The following is a 21,774-nucleotide window of genomic DNA, read 5'->3' on the forward strand; positions in this document are numbered from 1 at the left end:
TTATTGTCAGACAGCTAAAACATTTCACAAAATGTGTTAAATCAGCAGCACAAAGTGATTGGTATGGTGAAAATCTTTTAAACATTGATATATATAAAGATGACATTTATTGTGATAATATGACATTTATTGTGATGTCGACTGATATGAAAAAAACTGTTGTGATAATTTTTTTGCCATATCGCCCAGCCTTAATTAGCAAGAATGTTGTCGTTTCAGACTGATGCTACATCGGACTGACGATTCGCAGAGGAGTATATTAATCGCTGCGACTGATGACAAACATGGCGGCTAAAGAAATGCCAAGTACATTTGTATTCTTTTATTTTGGTCATTAAAGAGCGAAGAGGCCTTTTTGGCTATATTTCAAATGCAATTTCTTACAATAATAAGACTGCATTTTGTTCAGTATTATTATTAATATTATGAAAGTACGTGTATTAAATTGAAACCACCCAGTAGGCAGCAGCAGGACACTGTCTAACGGTCTTAATTTATTCAAATGGAGAAACTGAAAAAAACATTAATGGATTCATAGACAAATGCTTTCTTACCAGATAATATGAGAAGATTACTTTTGAAACAATATACATTTATATTCATAGTAGCATTAAAGCAAAAAACAAAAAAAAAATCCATTATAAATAAACTGAAATAATACGTGAAAAAGTTGCAGACATATACTTTTCTTGATAAACAATAACATTCCTATTCTTAAAACCTTAAACTTTCATATTTAAATTAAGAAAGGGGTTCAACATTAAGAGAAACATTTGGACACGTCCAATACTTTAATAGTTAAAAAGTATGATAATACTTAATTTTCAATGTGCAATGTTAATATTTTAGTTGTGCATTTTTCAGGGAAGTATTCCATTCATTCAAAGGTGAACCGGAACTAAAAATACACTGTGTTGCCGATGGGGAAGTGAAGCGACATCACAGTGAAAAGGGTCTTCTTTGCTGATCCAAACTTATTTAAAAAATCATAATGTGATCGAAACAGTGATATTTATGATCTGTTACACCACTAAGATGAATCACTTTGAATCAAATAATTTATTAAATAGTCAGCATTATTAAAAAAAAGCAACTTTTGCAAATTAGTACTAGGACTTTTGCTTAAGCTCAACAAACCCCAGGTTGTATAAATGTCTGGACAGCCATGATCAATAAGTAACAAACTTTTCCCTTTAGATATCTATAAAAGGGTCATAAAAATGGGCCGGTCTAAATGCACCTACATGCCTGTAAATAAAAGTGAGCAAATATGACATATTGTTCAATCAGTATGCAATGTTTTTTGAAAATCAGACCATAGGTGCCACAGTTGTCACTGTTAAATGACCAAAAATAGCAGAAATGGCTAAAAAGAGAAGGCCACCAGTAAGCATATTTTTGCATATCACCAGAGGTGACATGAGAACTGAAATTTTGTAACCAAGTAAAAGTAGTGTGACATTACTAATAAAATAATTACAAGTACAGTTGTCAAAAAAGTACTTAAGTAAAAGTAAAAAACTAAATAAAAATAAAGATCTTGATTACAGCCTTTTATGTGTAGGCTTTTTGAGTGGTTTAATTGTTCACCATAAGATTAGGAATGTATTGGTGTTTCCCAGTGATGAGTTGCAGCTGGAAAGGCAACTCAAAGACAACTCTATGTAAAAAATTAGCTGGATAAGTTGGCAGTTTATTTGGCTGTGGTGACCCCTGATTAACAAAGGGACTAAGCCAAAAAAAAAAGAAAATGAATGAATCAATAAATGAACAAACAAACGAATGAATGAATGAATGAAATGCTAAAAAACTAAGAAAATAGTGAAAATTGAGTATGGCTTTACCCAAATGCACACACTCAAATTTGTTTTGAGTGAGAAGTGAAAGCACACCCACATAGTTAGCATACACCCGGAGCAGTGGGCAACAATTGCTTTTAGTGGCCATGGAGCAGTTATAAGTTAGGTATGAAGGTATTTTTGGTGCAAGATTAAGCAGCTGTAAAAGTGTAATTTGTAGTTGTATAGAATAGCCACAAATGTGTTTTATCAGTAAATTAGTACTTACAGAGCAAATTTGCAAATGTGTTTTTTTTTTCCAACAAACCCAACACAACATTTACAGCTTTTCAAATCCTTCAGTGCAGGTCCACAAATCCTATAGGACAAATCACAAATAAAGAAACTCATCCACTTATGTTCTTTTCTACTACTGCTGCAGTGAATATATTGCAAAACAAATTCACACACCTGCACCAAAAATTGCGAATTTACAGACAAAACTGTTGGGTACCTAGATCTGGGTATCGTTGGTGGTTATTTCGATACCGGTGCTAAATCAATAAGCTAAATCATGCTAAGCCAAACCGGTGCCTGAACCGCTTTTAGGCACAAAATTATTTGACCAAAACAAAAATATTTTAACCATTATAATTTAACAATATAAATATTTTATAATAAGTTTAAAACTAACATCTATTCATATTTTATATATTTAAATTCCATTAATATATTTCTTTGATCATTTGTTTGTTAGCATGAATGCAAGATTTGCATTATGCTATTAACATTACATTAACTTACAACTAACCTGAGAACCTAAGAAAAGGCTGTCATCAAAATCAGGGAACAAAAATTTTTCTGGGTTAAGGGCTTGTGACTTTTACATAAACATCAGTGATCTAATGATTTGCCTTAATCTGAATAAGACAATAATATGATTCAGGTGTTTACATGAGTTGCTTTTTGAATATTTCTATTATATTTATCATTCATGATTTCCAGTTACATGTTATAGCACATAAATCCATTAACGTCATTGCGTCACCAGCCTATAAATGTTTTCTCTGCAGTTTGTGTCTGCGGTCCTTTAAGATAATTAAAAATCACTGTATACGTAGACTCTTGATCAGACTATTGTCTTAAACATATTAAAATCAGAGTATTGGTGTCCATGTAAACATACTCACTGAAAGTGCCAGATGATGCCACAAGCTGTCAAAGACAGTCCATTCCTCACCTTTAAGTTGATTCCATGAGCCCTCACATTTCATAAGTTTGACGTGTTCCCCCCTTACACGCAACTTTTGTAAAGCATCTGCTGCATGTTGGTGTGTCAGAATTCTTGCTTGTAAAATATACATACAGTACATACGCACATTTGTATGTTATTTAAAATGAAACTATTCAGATGGCGCTCTGTGGTGCGGCAGAAACATGAACAGTGTCCTGATTCGTGGCTGGGCGACTTGCGAACTCTAAAATGCATGGCGCTGCATTTCGCGACGGTGCGCGACCTGCTTTACGTTCTTGTCGCAGCACCGATGGCATCAGAATAGGCACTGAAATTCATTTGCTGATTCGGTTCGATGCATACCGGTTCCACAGGATGCAGGTGTGTGAATGTGTTTTGCACCATATTCACTGCAGCAGTAGTAGCAAAGAACATGAATGGATGAGTTTCTTTAATTGTGATTCGTCTAATAGGATTTGTGGACCTGCATTAAAAAAAAATTTGAAAAGCTGTAAATGTTGTGTTTGTTGAAGAAAAAAAAATTACATACACATTTGCAAATTTGCTGAGTAAAAATTTACTGATACGCATTTGGGGCTGTTCTTTGCAACTACAAATTTTAGAAGGAATAATTGTATATGATAAAAATCTAGTGTTCCAGTATTTTTTCCAGTTACTTGAGAGTCTTTATTAAACTTTTATTAAACCGTTTTTGAGCAAAATATATTTCAAAAACAAGGATTAATCTCCCTGTTTACAATTAAACAGCTGCAAAACAAATAAAGCAGCTACACAAAATCTTTGATAAATAAAATACAGTACAGGTGTATCTCCTGCTTAACACTATAAGCTGCACAAAACTTTAAATGCTAAAAAATCTTATGAAATTAAAGCTATAAAATTATTAAAATAAATCTTTAAAAAATACAGTACAGGTTTTTTTCCTGCTTAACACTATGCAAATTTATACTGTGCAAATAACAATCTAAACAGAACCATTGAAAACAAAGCAAGAAGTCAGGCCATAAAACTGCAGTTAGTAAGAAATGAGCCACTTTGGCAAGCGACTCGGAAAGCTTCCCTATGACCTCAATGTACATTTGCAGCAGAGCTTCTGATATAAATAAATTGCAATTAGGTAGCTTGTATCTTGGGTCAATGGTTTTTGGCAAGGTTTCAAAACCCTCTTTTTTCACCATTGCAATAGGAATCATGTCGTTAACAATCTGATACGTTGACGCACTATATCGTGCCCCTTGCTACTTTCTTTTTCAGAAGGCACACCTTGGGTAAAAGATAAGCCTGCGTAGTATTGTTGTAAATACTCCCCGTACATTACTTTATGGTAAAGCTGTAAGTGGTGGAACAGACTTGACATGCTTCCACATTTTGATATTACTGATTTCTAACATTCCCTGCAGATGGGCTGTTTTTGTAGCTCATCAGAAGTTTTAAATCCGAACCATTTCCAGATAAGTAAACCCTTGTTATTCTTTTTACTGACCAGCACTGCATGTTCCTCCATGTCTCGTGTAATGATGCATTGTTCCTGAAAGATTCGTTCATTTTGAACAAATCTTTTGTATGACTCGAGAACAAGTCCTCTCATTTATTTGCACATGCACACATTTGTGCAGGTGGAGCTTGCATGCGACGACGCAGCAAGAAGGTCTCTGGTTCGAGCCTCGGCTGAGTCAGTTGCCGTTTCTGTATGGAGTTTGCATGTTCTCCCTGCGTTTGCGTGGGTTTCCTCCGGGTGCTCCGGATTTCCCCACAGTTTTAAGACATGCGGTCTGATAGGTAAATTGGGTAGGCTAAATTGTCCGTAGTGTATGAGTGTGAATGAGTGTGCGTGGATGCTTCCCAAAAGATGGGTTGCAGCTGGAAGGGCATCCGCTGCGCAAAAACGTGCTACATAAGTTGGTGGTTCATTCCGATGTAGCGACCCCGGATTAATAAAGGGACTAAGCCAAAAAGAAAATGAATGAGCTTGCATGCTACCTAGAATTGGCCTGTTTTATGCAGAATGCGCATGTGAGGCCTCAAACCATATAGATATATAAAAGATATATAAAAGATATTGGATAATCTCGCATCGCGTTGAGGAATCATATCGATCTATCCCCAGAACTCAATATACCACCCAGCCCTAGCTGCTTGGTAGTTTTGCACCAAAATACCTTCATAGTTAAGTGCTTTGATCAACGACACCTCAGCTGGGTATCAAAAATGGAAAGAATGCGGTTCATTCACTATCTTTTCACTATGGGAACCAACAACCAACAACCAGCAACCTTTGGATAACAAGTCCAACTCACTTATCATTCGGCCAATTGAAGGCCTAGGCTGTTTAAAGAACAAAATATTAAGATAAAAAAAAAAAGTAAAATATGTACTTCAGTTTGTTTAAACTACCGGTATCTATTGCACATACAGTAATTTTACATCCCTTCAATGATGATTTAAGGTGGGGAAACAAAAATGCATTTTGCCTATGCCACAAAAACGTATATGCAGCCCTGCTCAGTAGTATTTAATAATATTTAATAAAACTACCATAACTATATTTTTTGTCATATGTTTTGTAAGTTAAACATCAAAAGAGCATTGCATATAAATGAAACGAATATAATCATGCATTTCATGTTTAAATAAACTATTTTACAAAGCATAAATCTCTAGTTGAATCTCCATGTGTTTTGTCATTACCCTATCTTGATCATATATGACTATGCCAATGATTATATGGCTGAAGCACTGTACATAAATGTTCTAAGGGACTCACTTTAAATGGTCTTTCAAATCCATGGTCAAATAACCGGTAAGTATTTAAGAGTGACATATTCTTTTTATATTACATTCAGAGATGGGAAGTAATTAAGTACAAATACTTCGTTACTGTACTTAAGTAGATTTTTCTGTTATCAGTACTTTACTCCACTACTTATTTTTTGATAACTTTTTACTTTTACTTTTTACATTTTTACACAAATATCTGTACTTTCTACTCCTCACATTATTTAAACCACGCTAATTATTTTAGTTTTCATGTGTTTGGTGGCACGATCTATATTATTATTTTTCATTGCGCAATATGAACACATTTTGGATTCAATCAATCTATTTTTCTCATTGTGTGCCTGCGTACTGCATGCTGCTGTAATTGGGCTAGTTTATGAAGATTACTATGAGAAAGGCTAGGATGACTACGTAGATGTGACAAAGGGAGTCTGCGAATTTAATATGATTGATGATGCCCTGTTTACAGAATAATAAGACATCTTTTACTCGTTCGGATCACAGGTAAACAAGAGAGACATATTCCAGTTCAAAAACATGCTGTTTAATGCTTAAGCCTTTTGTATGCTTCCGATCATACTGCACAGGCTTCTGTCTTTCATTCTAATACCAAAAATAGTGCTTTTTTGTAAAGATTTGTACATAGTCCTATATCAATCAAATATTTCATAAAAAATTGTGCACTGCAGTTTATTTCCTTATATATATATATATATATATATATATATATATATATAGAAAATTTAAAATGCAAGTTAGTTTATATTATTGTATCAATAGGATGTAAGATCTCGGTATAGCTACCCTTATTACTCACTATCCTTAAACTTAGTTTCTGATTTATCAAGGGTCGCCAAAGCCGATTGAACCACCAATTATTTCAGCATATGTTCTACACAGTGGATACCCTTCCAGATGCACCCCAGCATTGGTATATACTCATATATACACACACACACACACACTACTACCCATTTATTTACCTATTATTCACCCATACCGCATGTCTTTGGACTGTGGTTGAAATGGGTATTTTTTACTTTTGTAGGCCTACATTTTTTTAGGCGGTACTTCTTTACTCTTACTTTAGTACAAGTGTAGTCAGTACTTCAACTTTTACCAGAGTTGTTTTAAACATGAGTATATACTTCTACTTAAGTAAAAGGATATGTGTACTTTTGCCATCTCTGATTACATTTATATTCTGAACAGAGTTTCCGAGCTGATCCTAGAAATCTTATGTCTGGGGTTAGTTTGGCCGCAGATAAAAAAAAAATGGTGCTGCCAGCCAACGCAGTTTGTAAGCATCACATGAAAGTTAAGTCTATCACGTCATGATGTCTAAGAAGGTAGCTCACTGGGTTTTAAAACATGGGGCATGTCACTAACCACACCAGCATTCTACAACCAGGTCTGCCTGATAGGCTATGTGAGTGTCTTAAATATTTGTAGCTACGGCTTTTGTTTATTTTTTCTGTTCATCTATGTAAAGCGGCTTTAACACAATCTATCAGTTGTAAAAATATGACAATAAAGCTGACTTGAAAGTTGTTTCAAACAACAAACTAAATCACGACAATAAACTATGTTACAAACTGCAACACTTCGTCTTGTTTTAAGCCGTTCATGATTTCTACATAAATATATTTACCTGTAGATTTGTAGGTTCCATGTCGCGCTTATTTGTCTTGTTTGAGGTCTGTCCGCGCTCTCAGTTTCGGTACTTCTGGCGTTGACAGTATGGAGTCTGACAGTGTTGTTAACACCCACTCGACTCACATATCAGACATGACAATGATTGAAAAAAACAAGAAACAGCACCCTCTGTCGAAACTTGTAAGAAGTAAAATCCCTCACAAATGAGCGTAGTTTGGTGCAAACTTGCAATGTAATGTACAATGAAGGCCTAAATACAAGAATTGATTTGCCATGTTAAACAATATTTTTAACAAGTAAATTACATAAAATTTTTAACACTTTATAAATTGCTAAATTAAATTGAAAATATATTATTCCAATCGAACTGATGTGCTCAATGTGTATAACTCAATATAATCATTTAAATGGTATTCATCCTAAATGCATTTTCATTTTAACTGTGATGAGTAAGAATGTACTGTAAGAAGTTTTGAAGCAAAATTCTGTGTTTATTTCAAAATGTATTCTGAGCTAAAGGTATAAAAAACGTTTGCAAATTTGTGAGTAACGTTTTTAAAGAACTAACAAACATGTAAGATGTTTGACAAATCCATTTTCAATAATAGCTACATGTTAAGTCCACATGGTTTTTCAGTTTCAGTTTTTCAGGCAGTTTCAGTTGTTGTCACACTTTTTAGTTTTTTAGCTTGGTTTACCTTTGTCCTATCCACTCAGACAGAGATGCTGTGGGAATAAATCTGTCTTGAGGCAGCAAGAAGGTCGCTGGTTCAAGCCCCGGCTGCGTCGCTTGGCATTTCTGTGTAAAAGTTGTATTTTTTCCATGTGTTCGCGTGGGTTTCCTCCGGGTGCTCCGGTTTCCCCCACAGTCCAAACACATGCGCTATATGTGAATTGGGTAAGCTAAATTAACTGTAGGTTATGTGTGTGAATGAGAGTGTATGGGTGTGCTCCAGTGATAGGTTGTGGCTGAAAGGGCATCGGCTGCGTAAAACATAAGGTGGATAAGTTGGCAGTTCATTTCGCTGTGGTGACCCCTAATAAATAAAGAGACTGAAACGAAAAGAAAATGAACAAATTAATAATTAGTAAGTATGGTGTCGGACTTCCTTTTGCGGACAATATACCATCATTTCATCTCAGGAATGACAGTCCTGCTGTCATAGGCGGCCAGAGAGATTTTGAGCCATTCTTTTTGCAGAATAGTTTATAGGGTCACTACGTGATGCTGCTAGAGGAAAACATTTCCTGACTCATTCCCCCACAATAGTGCTCAATAATATTTGGGTCTGGTGACTTTCCAGGCCATGAGAGATGTTCAGCTTCACTTTCATGTTCATCAAACCACTCAGTCACCAGTCTTGTGGTGTGTGTTTTTGCATAATTATCCTGATACATGCTACCGCCTTTAGGATGCAATGTTTGAACCACTGGGTGCACATGGTCCTTCAGAATACGTCAGTAGTCCTTGGCAGTGATGCTCCATCTAGCACTAGTATTGGACCTAGGGAATGCCATGATATTGCAGGCCAAATCATCACTGATTCCCCCCATGTTTTACTCTGGGCATCAATAGTCTTGGTGGGATGCTTCTTTGGGGCTCCACACCAGAACACTACTGGATGTGGTAAATACAGTGAAGGTGGGTCTCGTCAGAGAAGAAAACATGTTTAACATTATCCACAGCACATGATTTTGGCTGCTGCATCATAGAAACAGGCGTTTGGCATTGGCACGAGTGAGCAGTTGGCCATGTATATTGACCCTGTGGAGGTCCCGACCAACAGTTTTGGTGGAAACAGGAGAGTTGCAGTACACATTTAATTCTGCAGTGACTTGAGCAGCTCTGCTCTTTCTGGTGATATGTGAAATCAATGAAGATTGGCCACCAGCTGCTCAAATTTAGACATAAAACCTTTAACACACAATTGGCCAGTGTTTCAGTGTCATTGTTCAACCCTTATAATTTTGCAATCCATATTGATTGTTTTGAAACCATAAATGTCATTTCCACCGCATGCTGTCTTTTCCACCACGTTGGGCAGCGTGGTGGAAATGACAGTGGTGAAAATTAAATTTTTTTTACAGTTTATCCCTGATAAATAAGGAACTAAGTCAAAGGAAAATGAATGAATGGATGAATAAATAAATGTCATAGAAGGTTATACATTATAATGCTTTCACATATTTTATTTCAAGCAAAACAGCAGGCTAGGTGCACAAGTATGTGTATATTTTAATACAATTAAAAAGGAGTGACAAAGACAATGTTTCTGCTCTTTAATGAATCATGGAGCTAAATGGTAAAGTTATGTAATAATAAATATTTCTTTAAAACTTTCAGTTAAAAGTGAAGTAATAATAGACATTTTACACAATTATGACATTTACACACTTTATATCTATCTAACATCTGTCAAACATTTTGAAAATTCCAGTTTAAAAGTACACTCTCAGAAATAAAGGTACAGGAGCTGTCACTGGGGCAGTTCCTTTTCAAAAGATACATATAGGTACCTTAGAGTACTAATTTTGGGTACTAACAACACGCTTTAAGTACCACTATTGAGAGGAAAGAGACATGCTCGAAACAAGCATAAAATCAGCCAGAAATTTGTTGTTAAGAAACAGATTAAAATCAGGGTTATAGGAAATCAATGATGCTGCTGCCACACACATTAAACATGACTGTAGACAATCAAGACAGTTTCAATTTGTAATAAATGTTGATTTTGAATTTTATATTTATCAAATGAACATGATTCATGAAAAACAATTCCACATTTTCAACATATGTAACCATGTGTTACATGTTTTCAATATGTAGACGTTTTTTCAATATTTGGACACAAATTATCATGTCTAATTTTCATAGCTAACACATTTTGACCCTCACTGTTTGACCCTCCACTACATTGTGGAGAAAAGCATTTGCTTCATTTGAGCTCTCTGTATTTTCATTTCTAATGCTAGTTTCTCTGTTTTATCTCAGTTTCTCCCGTTTTATTCTCAAAACTGTTATGACAAGAAAAATAAAATCATCAAATGATTCTTTCTGTTTTCATTTGACTAATTAACCAGTGAGTTTATTTCAAGATTATGATTATGAGAACAATGTGAAATCTTTTTGTCTATACTGATGAAAAAGATAATATTGTTGTGGTTTTACAGAATGAGATGCACTTTGACAGCAGTTTTTTATTACTATCCGAGCATGTGTAACACTTCCCAGAGTGCAGTAATGAACTCACAGTGGGCAGTTGCACATTTAAGATGATTGTTTTATTCTGAAAAACATAAAATATTTGTCTTAATTGCGGCACTTGTGTTTTGCATGCATCAACTCTAACTATCTTATTCTCTCTATATTTTTATATGTATCAAACAGTACTATTTTTAACATTGCATTAGTATGTATTCAGTACACTATTACTTTTTATTCTATTACAGTATTACTTTGAACAACAACTTAATAAACAACATACGTGTCCTCACATGAAACCATACTAACGTTACACATGCAAACTTCTAAATCAATGCATAACATGGTGAATTTTTAACAAATATATGCTTCACTCACTTCTTCACACATGCTGGGAACTATACATATAACCATACAAAACATTAACACACTTATTCTCTTATATTTCTCACCAGCTTACCTGAAAAACATGAATTAATTGTCTTAGTAGCGGCACTTGTGTTTTGCATGCATCAACTCTCACTTCTTCTTCTTCTTCTTCTGGTGTTTTATGGCGGTTTGGCAAACCAACAAAAATAGGTGCATTACCGCCACCTACTGATCTGGAGTGTGGATTGTACATAATTGGAGTAGAAGGAAAACACTTATATATACATTAAATGACTATATTAAATTATATATAAAAAAAAAACAAAAAAAAACAACTAAATTCTATGCATTATTCCTATATTTCCCAAATATTTAATTAATATCTCATGAATTTTTGATTGTCTAAGCCCGTTTCCTAGCAATACTTTCAAAGAAATTACCTTATCTTCCAGCTGTCCTAATTCTTGTATTAAATCAAACCTCTCTCTTTCATAAGCTGGGCATTCTAAAATTATATGATTTACTGTTTCCAACTCTCCACAATTATCACACTTCCCTGATTCATGCTTTCCTATTTTATACAAGCTGTAATTTAATGACGTATGGCCTATCCTTAGTCTTGTTATGATGACATCTTTCCTTCGATATCCGTATCTTTTCCTCCCGTTTCCTACAAATTCCTGAATCTGATATAAATGTCTTCCTTTGGTCTCCTTATTCCACACCTGTTTCAACTCTCACTTCTTCTTCTTCTGGTGTTTTATGGCGGTTTGGCAAACCAACGAATAGGTGCATTACCGCCACCTACTGATCTGGAGTGTGGATTGTACATAATTGGGGTAGAAAGAAAACACTTATATATAAATTAAATGACTATATAATTATAATAATTAATTAAAAATAATAATAATAATAAAAAAATAAATTCTATGCATTATTCCTATATTTCCCAAATGTTTCATTAATATTTCATGAATTCTTGATTGTCTAAGCCCATTTCCTAGCAAGACTTTCAAAGAAATTACCTCATCTTCCAGCTGTCCTAATTCTTGTATTAACTCAAACCTCTCTCCTTCATAAGCAAGGCATTCTAAAATTATATGATTGACTGTTTCCAACTCTCCACAATTATCACACTTCCCTGATTCATGCTTTCCTATTTTATACAAGCTGTAATTTATTTTTGTAATTTAATCTTGTTATGATGACATCTTTCCTTCTATATCCGTATCTTTTCCTCCCGTTTCCTACAAATTCCTGAATCTGGTATAGATGTTTTCCTTTGGTCTCCTTGTTCCACACCGGTTGCCATTTCTTATATATTTCGACTGCAATCATTGCAAATTATTTAAAGCTTTTTTTGCTAGCATATCAGCTTCCTCATTCCCATCTACACCCACATGTGCCAGTACCCAGAGAAATTAAACCATTATTCTTAACTGCCTAATTCTGAAAAAAACTTTGTAAAATTTAAAATACTAAATCTTGTGTAGCTTCAGATTTGGCACTTTCAAAGCTATTAAGTGCAGCCATTGAGTCCGAACAAATTACTGCTTGTTCTGGTTGAATTTTTTCAATCCATTAAAGTGCTATAATAATAGCTAATAATTCAGAAGTAAACACGTGACACGTGATCTGATAATCTCTTTGCAATTTTGATGTTAAATTGTGGAATATATACAGCAGCAGCAGTTCTTCCATCCTTAGGTTCCTTCGACCCATCTTTAAAGATTTGTAATACAGAATAATAATGCTATTGCATATATTCTTGAACTAATAAATTAGTTGGAATAATTATCTCCTTGTTTTGAATTCTTTCGTGAATTTGCAGATCTACTACTGGCATAGGAAACACCCATGGGGGAATTGTTGGTATAACAACAGATGGAGTACCTTCCAGATCTTTCCATTCTAAACTGTTTATTTCCTTTCTTACTACCCAACCAAAACTTGCTACTTCTTTGTACACATACACCCAGCAATCTTTTAAAAGACGTCTAACAGGATGGTTTTCCAAATGTCCTTTTATTCCTATCCAATATCTCATTCTCAGCTGATACATTCGATGTTCTAATGGCATCTCTCCCATTTCAACTTGTAATGATGCCACCAGAGAAGATCAAAAAGCACCACAACAAATTCTCAGAGCTTGATTTTGTATGACTTATATCTTTTTAATCAATGTTTTATTAGTAGAACTGTATACTATACACCCATAGTCAATGTTTGACCTTATCACAGCATTATAAATTCTTTTTAATGCTATACTACTGGCTCCCCACTCAACTCCAGCCAAACACCTTAAAACATTTATTCCTTTTTTTACATTTTTCAATTAATTTCTCAATATGAATTTTAAATGTTAATTTATTATCCATCCATAAACCTAAAAACCTGATTACATTTACTTGCTCTAACCGAGTTCCATACATTTTTCTTTTTTGAGAAGCATATTACTTGCGTTTTTGCAACAGAAAACCGAAAGCCCCATTTATTAGCCCAACTCTCAACTTCATTCACTGCTATTTGCATTTTATTTTCAACAAATGTAACATTTCGTCCACTTTTCCATATCGCTCCATCATCCGCATACAGTGATCTTCTTATTCCTAATTCAATATTTTGAAAGATGTCATTAGGTTGAACAGAATTGGGCTACTCACACTTCCCTGAGGTCTGCTGTCAATTGGAAGAATCTTAGAAAATGCAGTCCCTACTCTTACTTGAATCATTCTACCAAATAAAAAAACTCAGAATCCAATTGCACATTCTCCCATCTATTCCCATGTTTTCCAGTTTTAAAAGAAGACCCTCTTTCCACAACATATCATAAGCTTTTTCCACATCGAAAAACACTCCCACAAGAACCTCTTTCCCAATTTGAGCTTTTTGAATTTCATTTTCTAAACACAAGATTGAGTCCATTGTGTTTCTCCCTTTTCTGAATCCGCTTTGACATGCTGAAAAAATGTTTCTACTCTCTAACACAAAAACCAATCTATCCATAACCATCCGTTCCATAATTTTGCATAAATTTGATGTCAGTGCAATAGGTCTATAACTAGTTGGCTGAGAATGATCTTTTGCAGGTTTAGCTATTGGCACTACAACCCAATGTTTCCAATCTGCTGGCAAACTTCCTTTCACCCAAATTTTGTTAAACAAAATCAAAATGGTGTTCAAAGATACAGCTGACAGATGTTTAATCATCTCATAACATATGTCATCTTTTCCTGGAGAAGTATGTTTAACCCCTGTGATAGCTCTTTTTAACTCATATAACGTGAACTCTGAGTCTAATACACTTCCTGATGTATCCTTCTTTTCATATATATGAAATTTTTCCCTAATTTTCTGTTCCCTGATTTTTCTCATGTCATCTGAAATATTTTTATTATTATAAACTTTTGCAAATGATTCCACCAACATTTATGCTTTATCATTATTATTAACTGCTATTTTTTCATTACTAACTAAAACTGGAATGTTATTATTTTTTTGAATTCCTCCCATCCTTCTGATCATATTCCAAACTTCATTAATTTCAATTTCCTCCCCTATTCTATTACAGAATTCTCTCCAGTAAAGTATTTTTGCTTTTCTTATTTCTCTCCTAACTATTGCCTGATCTTTCTTATAATTAATAAAATCATTGAGCAATACAGATCTCCTGGCTTTCTTTATTGCTTTATTTCTCTCCCTAACTGGATTACTACATTCTTTATTCCACCAAGGAACTGCTTTTTTATTGTTAACATTTTTCTTTTTGCCAGTAACTTCCTCTGCAGTTTTTCTTAATATTTCACTTATTTTCTCATTTAACTCTTCTATGTTATCATTGTCACTGACCATTTCACACATTTTATCATGACACACATCTCTAAATAGTTCCCAGTTAGCATCATTAAATTTCCATCTTAAAATTCTCTCTATCAGAGTGTTGATGATGTCCACCCCAATTTGGTAAATATCCCCATAAAGTATTGTGAGCATTAAAATCACCACACCATACTACTTTCTGACTAATGTTACCTCTTATGACTTCTAATTTGTCTTTACATAATTTTTTAACGTGGATTGTAAAAATTAATTACCTTAATACTACAACACTCTTCCCAAACTCCATTACCTTGTTTTCTATTCTTCCGAGTAACCACATACCCTTGTAGTACAAAATCTAACTGTGGTTTAAGCCATGTTTCCTAAACACATATAATATCTGGTTTGTTTTCTAAATTGGAAATTACTTTTTTAAATTCTTGCCCATTAGCTATTAAGCTTCTCGCATTCCACTGTAATATTAATAACACTATTAAAAGCCACCACATACTTGCTGAGAGGATGGAATCTGCATCTTTAATTTCTCATTTATCAAATCCACTGAGATACCCTCAATCTCTAGATAGCAGATTCTGCTGCTTTAATTATTATTCTGATTCTCTCAGTCCGACTTTTCGTCTGTGCTGAACAGTTCACTACTTCAGCCAAAAAAGTAATAAATGCAGCATTGCTCTTGATCTCAAATCTCTCTTTTTTATTTTCTTTATCCATTTCCGACTTCTGTTGAATGATTTCTTTGCTCTTGTTACCTATTTCTACACTCTTTCCAACTTTTTTTAAGGCCTCTGAGTATGACATTTCTTCTTGAATTATAACATTTTGTACTTGAGCCGCATGCTTCCTCACTTTGCATCCTCCATATCCCGCACTTAGCTCTCCTCCACAGTTACAACATTTAGGACTGACTCCTTGACCACATTTACTATACTCATGCTCTCCTCCGCATTTAGCACATCTCTGCTTGCCTCTGCATACTGCTGCCGCAGTATTGGCATTTATAACACCTTAAAGGGGGAGGTACATAAAACCTCACAGAATAACTCACAAATCCCAGATATACTTTACTTGGCAGTTTGTCTTCATTAAAGTGAATCATTACTGAAAGACTATCTTACCCTTTCACCATTTCTGGTGCATTTAGGTCTTTTTACATCAATTAAAGCAGCACCTGTAAGGCCTTGTTTGATCTTTTCGACTGTAACATCGGTAGGGATGCCAGTGATTACTCCTTTAACCCATTTCTTTTCTTCCTGTACATTACAAGTCACCTTTTGCCCGATGATAGATTTAATTTCTACAGCCTTTTTTTGTTGTCTGCTGTCCTTACAGTATATTAGCAGCCTGCCGTCTCTCAACTTTTTAACACTTTCTACCAATCCTATCTCTTCCTTGATTGTTTTAGACATCTTCAGCAGATTAATAAAGCTAAAGGAACCAGAATCGAGTTTCATCACTACCTTAAATTCTTCTTTTCTTCGTCTTGTCAGATGCATTCCATTCTCACTGTCAGTCTTAGATGTATTACTCCAGCTTCTGTTTCTTTTCCGTTTTTCTACTACTGTAATCCATTAATTTTTTGAATTTCCCCCTTCATCCGCGTCTGACATTTCTTCCTCCATTTCTTCCTCCATTTCCGGAATGCTTCCGGAATCTAAGCTACCTCCTACCATGCACTCTCCAGTCACAGATAAGCTGTTGCCAAACTGCCTCCTCGTCATCACCCTCCAACTCTTACTATCTTATTCTCTCGAGGGGGGTTGTTCCAAGATGGCAACCTGAGTAGACGTAATTTTGCGCTAAGGCACCAAACATTTTTATAAATGCCGCAAATAAGCTTTTTCGAATTATATAGCTGCACTCCCTCATTATAATTTTGCTAATTAGCTCCGGCTTTACTATGGGTCGAAAGCGTGGACTGTTGGCTCTCTCTGAAAAAGTTAAGACTGTCAGTAATAGCACATGCTCTCTGGTTAGCGGCGGCCACGACTATGTTGTTATGAGCGAGGAGGATTCGTTTTGTATAACCGAAGAGGAGTTTCCAAGTTTACCCATCACTCCAAGTAAATCTCCAGCTGCTAAAGTAAAGGTTCGTGAAAATGTAAGCGTTGACATTGCTTCCCAGCTAGACAGCATATTGCTGTTGATCAACTGACAAAATTGAACAGAAGATTTTCGATCTGAACAAAAAAGTTGACACCATGTCTACTGAACTACACTCTGTAGTGACAAAGGTGACACACCTAGAACAACGAATAACTCGAGTTGAGAAACCAGTAATTCAAATGCAAAGACGGCTGGAAGATGTAGAAACATACACAAGGCGACGTAACCTCAGGCTTGTTGGTGTTCCAGAGAAGATTAGCGAGGATATTCACAACGAAGCTGCTAAAATTTGTCAGACACTTTTATCTACGGAGAAAGAAAACCTATTAGGAAGTATCGATGTTGCTCATCGTCTTGGAAGACCAGCGCAGAATGGCAACAACAACAAACCTAGAGACGTCATTATCCAGTTCACCTCGCGCACCATCAGAGATGCTGTCTGGAAAGCCGCCAAAACTTCTTCCATTTTGCGGGAAAAAGAGATGCGTTTCAAAGAAGACCTTCCTAAAAGTGCCCATGAAAGAAGAATGAAACTCTAACCGGAGGTGCAAAAAGCATGCAAGGCTGGGAAAATAGCCTACTTTATAGGAGCTAAAGCTTTTGTGAAGGGAGAAGGAGAAATCATCCTCGACATTTAATTCATCCTCGACAGGCTTTGTTAATTGCCTCTCTTTAATTACCTCTTTAAGGACTTTAAAAATAATCATCAATAAATCTTTATGGGCAACTAAGGACTTTCTTTTGTGTGTAATTTCACCTCGAGGATTTCGCCGGGAATCCACCTTTTTATTATGACGAACTCAGCAGTATGACAAAATACTTGCTTATTTGCGCTTAAAGACTTTTTGATGGTGCCATCTGACAATAACGTTACTGATCTTTTGTAATTCTCGTTAATTCCAATCACAAATTGTAGGTTATAAGTTTTATGTTATAAGTTTTATGTAACTTTCTATTGTTTCTTTGAATGTCAGGGGTTTAAGGGATAATGTTAAACGTAAGGCCTTGTTTTTTATTTACGAAACGTTTTAATTCTGACTTTGTTTTTATTCAAGAGTCACCTTCTATTACTACAGATGAGATTTTTTGGCGGTCACAATGGGGCGATGGATGACTGGCTATTTCACGGTTCAGAGCGTTCGGCTGGGGTCTCCTGCTTAAAGAATCATTTCAGAGGTAAAGTTTTGTTTTCAGAGTGTCATGAAAATGGTCATTTTGTATTATTAATTTTAAAATGTGACAGTATATCATTTATAATAGTTAATGTTTATGGGTTTAACAACAAACCTGATAACGATCTTCTTTTGATCACTTTGGAGAAAATAATTCTTTATTGGGTTTCTAAATTTCCTAATGCTTTCCTAATTTTAGGAGGCAACTTTAATGTTGTCTTAAATGAGATCAGGGACAGATGGCCTCCTGGTAAAACTTCAGTGCTGAATTCTAATTTAAAATTGTTTATGAATTGATTTGACCTTATTGATGAATGGAGGGAAAAACACCCAGCTGACTTAGAATACACTTGGAGCAATAAAGATGGTTCTAGACCAGGGGTCACCAATCTCGGTCCTGGAGGGCCGGTGTCCCTGCAGGGTTTAGCTCCAACTTGCTCCAACACACCTGCCTGGGTGATTCAAGTATACCAAGTAAGAGCCTGATTAGCTTGTTCAGGTGTGTTTGATTAGGGCTGGAGCTAAAATCTGCAGGACACCGGCCTTCCAGGAACAAGTCTGGTAACCACTGTTCTAAACGGTCCAGAATTAATTTTTGGCTAGTGTCAAATAGTATTGATAAAAATTACATTGATGTCAAAATTAGTTCGACCCCTCTAACTGACCATAAATTGATTTAGATCAATATTAATTTTTCCCCTAACTTAAATATGAAATATAACTTATACTGGAAAATGAATAGCTCTTTACTTTTACTAAATGAGGTAAAACAAGAATTATAAAGACAGATAACTTTATATTGGAATAAAGCTAAAGAAGAAAAAAAAATAGTAGTAATTGGTAACCTATAAAATTTGAAATAGGAAATTATATGAGAAAGTTTAGCAGCACATTAGCTAAAGCGCAACGAATTAAAGAAGAAAAACTTGTACAAGACATTCTATCTATTTCCAGTATTCCCCCTGATAACATTTCATTTTTAGAAAAACAGCGCTTAACTGATCTACAAACTCAACTTGATATTATGTACAAAATGAAAGCCCAAGGAGCTTTTATAAGGTCAAGAAAGAATTGGTTGGAACACGGCGAACAGATGTCCGCTTACTTTTTTAAACTCGAAAAGTCTAGAGCGAAATTAAATTCAATATTTAAGTTAAAATGTTAATGGTAACATCACATTAAAATATTAATGGTAACATCACAGATCATTTTAATACAATTTCAAATTTCTGCTTCAGTTATTATTCTAATCTTTATTCTTCCTCATATAATGAAACTATTATGTCGGCCTTCTGTAAACAATTAGGTAATATGAAGAAAATTAGTCAAGAAGACAAAACGTTATGCGAAATCTCCAATTTCCACTAATGAGATCAAAGAAGCCATTGAACACTTAAAACTTAATAAGTCATCAAGTAACGATGGCATTACTTCTGAATTTTATGAGCTTTTTTCTGATATTTTGACTCCCTTTGTTTTTGAAGTTTACTGTGAAAGCTTAAATCGCTGTAATCTACCTCCAACTTTTACTCAATGAGTAATTTGTTTAATCCCAAAACCTAAGAAAGATTTATTACTTTTAGATAATTGGAGACCTATTAGCTTATTGAATAATGACTACAAAATATTTGCCCTTATTTATGCTCAAAGATTTAAATTAGTACTTGATTCAATAATAGATGAAAATCAATCTGGTTTAATGAGCAAGAGACTTATATTTAATAATATAAGACTAGTATTTGACCTAATTGATTACAATGACCTAATTAAAGATAACAGTTTTATTTTGTTTTTAGGTTTTTTTAAAGCCTTTGACACTGTCGAACATCCTTTTATTTTTCATTGCTTAAATCTTTTTGGCTTTGGTTCACAGTTTTGTAATGCAATAAAAACCTTATATACTGATGGCAATAGCTCTGTGATATTAAGTCAAGGCTTCACTAAAAGATTTTGTTTAAAAAGAGGCGTGAGACAAGGTTGCCCAGTGTCAACTTATCTTTTTCTTGTTGCTGCTCAAACATTTTGCAATTTTATTAAGTCGAGTCCTTTAGAGGGTATACAGATTGATGAAAAAAGCTTGTTAATAAGTCAACTAGCTGATGACACTGCCCTTTTTTTGAAGAATAGCCACCAGATCCAATCAGCTGTTAATTTAACAAAAATGTTTTCCAATGCCTCCGGATTATGTCTCAATTTGCATAAATGTGAGTTATTTTCATTAAAATATTGTCAAGACAAATTCATTGCCACCATTCCAAATTAAGGCATTACTATTTTAAAAAATGAAAATGATAGAGTCTCACTTAACTTTAATCCGCTTATTGAAATTGCTAAAAATCGTTTAAACAGATGGTTACAAAGAGATCTTTCATTAAGAGGCCATGTCTCATTAACCAAAGCAGAAGGAATTTCTAGGCTGACATACATAGCTTTCTGTTTACATACAGATAATAAAATAAACAAGATAATCGATCAAATAATGATAAAATTCGTATGGAAAAACCGAGTGCATTATATTAAAAAGTCTGTGATAGTTAATTCATACAAAGATGGTGGTTTAGACTATTTAGACTTTTCTACTTTAAATAATACCTTTAAAATTAAATGGCTAAAATATTTCTAAAATAATTACTCCTCAGTTTGGAATATAGTCCCTAAAGTTGTATTTGACCGAATGGGTGGTCTTCCTTTCTTGCTGTTGTGTGACTATTAAGCAGAAAAACTTCCAATTAAACTCTCAGCCTTTCACAAACAAGCTCTTTTAGCTTGGAAATTAGTATACCAAGATAACTTCTCTCCACACCAATGTTATATTTTGAACAACTGTAACATTTTGTACAAACATAAAAAGCCTGTTCTTAAAAAAATTGGTTTGAAAAGGGAATTTTTTTGGTGGGACAGGTACTAAATTCCCAAGGTTACTTAATGACTTATGAAGAATTTTTATCACACTTTAATTTTCCTGCACTGTAAAAAATCCAACTTGCAAATTGCTAACTCAAATCAAAATTGTAAGTTGGGTGGACATATTTTGAGCCCAGTGTTGAGTTTACTTTTAAAAATGAGTTAACTGAAGGTTTAAAACTGGTTTGTTCAATGAAAGTAAATACTTAAGTTGAGCAGACTTTACATTTTGAGTTCTTCACTGGATCATCTACTTCCCGTCTTTGCACATGCTCAGTCTGTCTTCGGGTGCCATTTTGCACGAGGTGTCCTCTCACCAGCAGCAGCTGCCATCTCCTGATTCAGGTAAGCTTTGTTTTAGCTTTATTGTCAAAATTAATCTAAATAGCGTGCAAATCTAAAGTAAAATGTAATGTTATGTTCCCAAAAAACTAAGTTACATCGTGTGAAGATCATTTCTGACAAGCTCGGGCTAACAAGCTAGCCACCTGTGAAGTTTGCTTCATTTGAAGGACTGTTTAACGTTAATTTGCTTCTTAAACTGGAGGGAAATGTAGTGAAATATTGTTGTTGCAAACAGACATATCTGAGCGGCCGGTCACCACTGTATTGTTAACCCTGTTGTGTCTGTATTAAAACAGCAATGCGATAACATTAAAACCACTTCAAAATAATATTTAGCATACAACTTTAAATATACAGTCACTAGAAGTGTAC

General features: G+C 34.6%; 3 protein-coding genes across 17 annotated transcripts in view; 1 reads left to right on the forward strand and 2 right to left on the reverse strand.

The window, feature by feature from the left end:
- Positions 1 to 11,306, reverse strand: part of vps4b (vacuolar protein sorting 4 homolog B) — an 84,073-nt gene extending 72,767 nt beyond the window's left edge. For 4 of the 8 annotated variants that reach the window (XM_087239052.1, XM_087239051.1, XM_087239050.1 and 1 more), the window contains exon 1: positions 11,130 to 11,306. In XM_087239052.1, the coding sequence (XP_087095178.1) occupies positions 11,130 to 11,291 (162 nt within the window). In that variant the 5' untranslated portion in view covers positions 11,292 to 11,306. Of the gene's footprint in view, positions 1 to 7,462; positions 7,567 to 11,129 lie in introns of those variants that run through there. The other 4 variants (XM_087239056.1, XM_087239055.1, XM_087239054.1 and 1 more) reach the window with 1 other exon arrangement.
- The window catches only part of LOC147846232 (uncharacterized), an 849,179-nt gene that overhangs the window by 661,153 nt on the left and 166,252 nt on the right, over positions 1 to 21,774 (reverse strand). The gene's annotated exons all lie outside the window — the stretch shown is intronic.
- Positions 1 to 21,774, forward strand: part of LOC147837028 (uncharacterized) — an 84,977-nt gene that overhangs the window by 785 nt on the left and 62,418 nt on the right. For 2 of the 8 annotated variants that reach the window (XM_087240551.1, XM_087240554.1), the window contains exons 2-3: positions 220 to 306; positions 18,037 to 18,157. The gene's annotated coding sequence lies outside the window, so the exon portion shown is untranslated. The remainder of the gene's footprint in view (positions 1 to 219; positions 307 to 18,036; positions 18,158 to 21,774) is intronic. The other 6 variants (XR_015478304.1, XM_087240549.1, XM_087240553.1 and 3 more) reach the window with 4 other exon arrangements.

This window comes from Danio rerio, chromosome 2 (genome assembly GCF_052040795.2).
Source record: "Danio rerio strain M-AB ecotype USA chromosome 2, GRCz13ab, whole genome shotgun sequence".
Classification (NCBI taxonomy): Eukaryota; Metazoa; Chordata; class Actinopteri; order Cypriniformes; family Danionidae; genus Danio; species Danio rerio.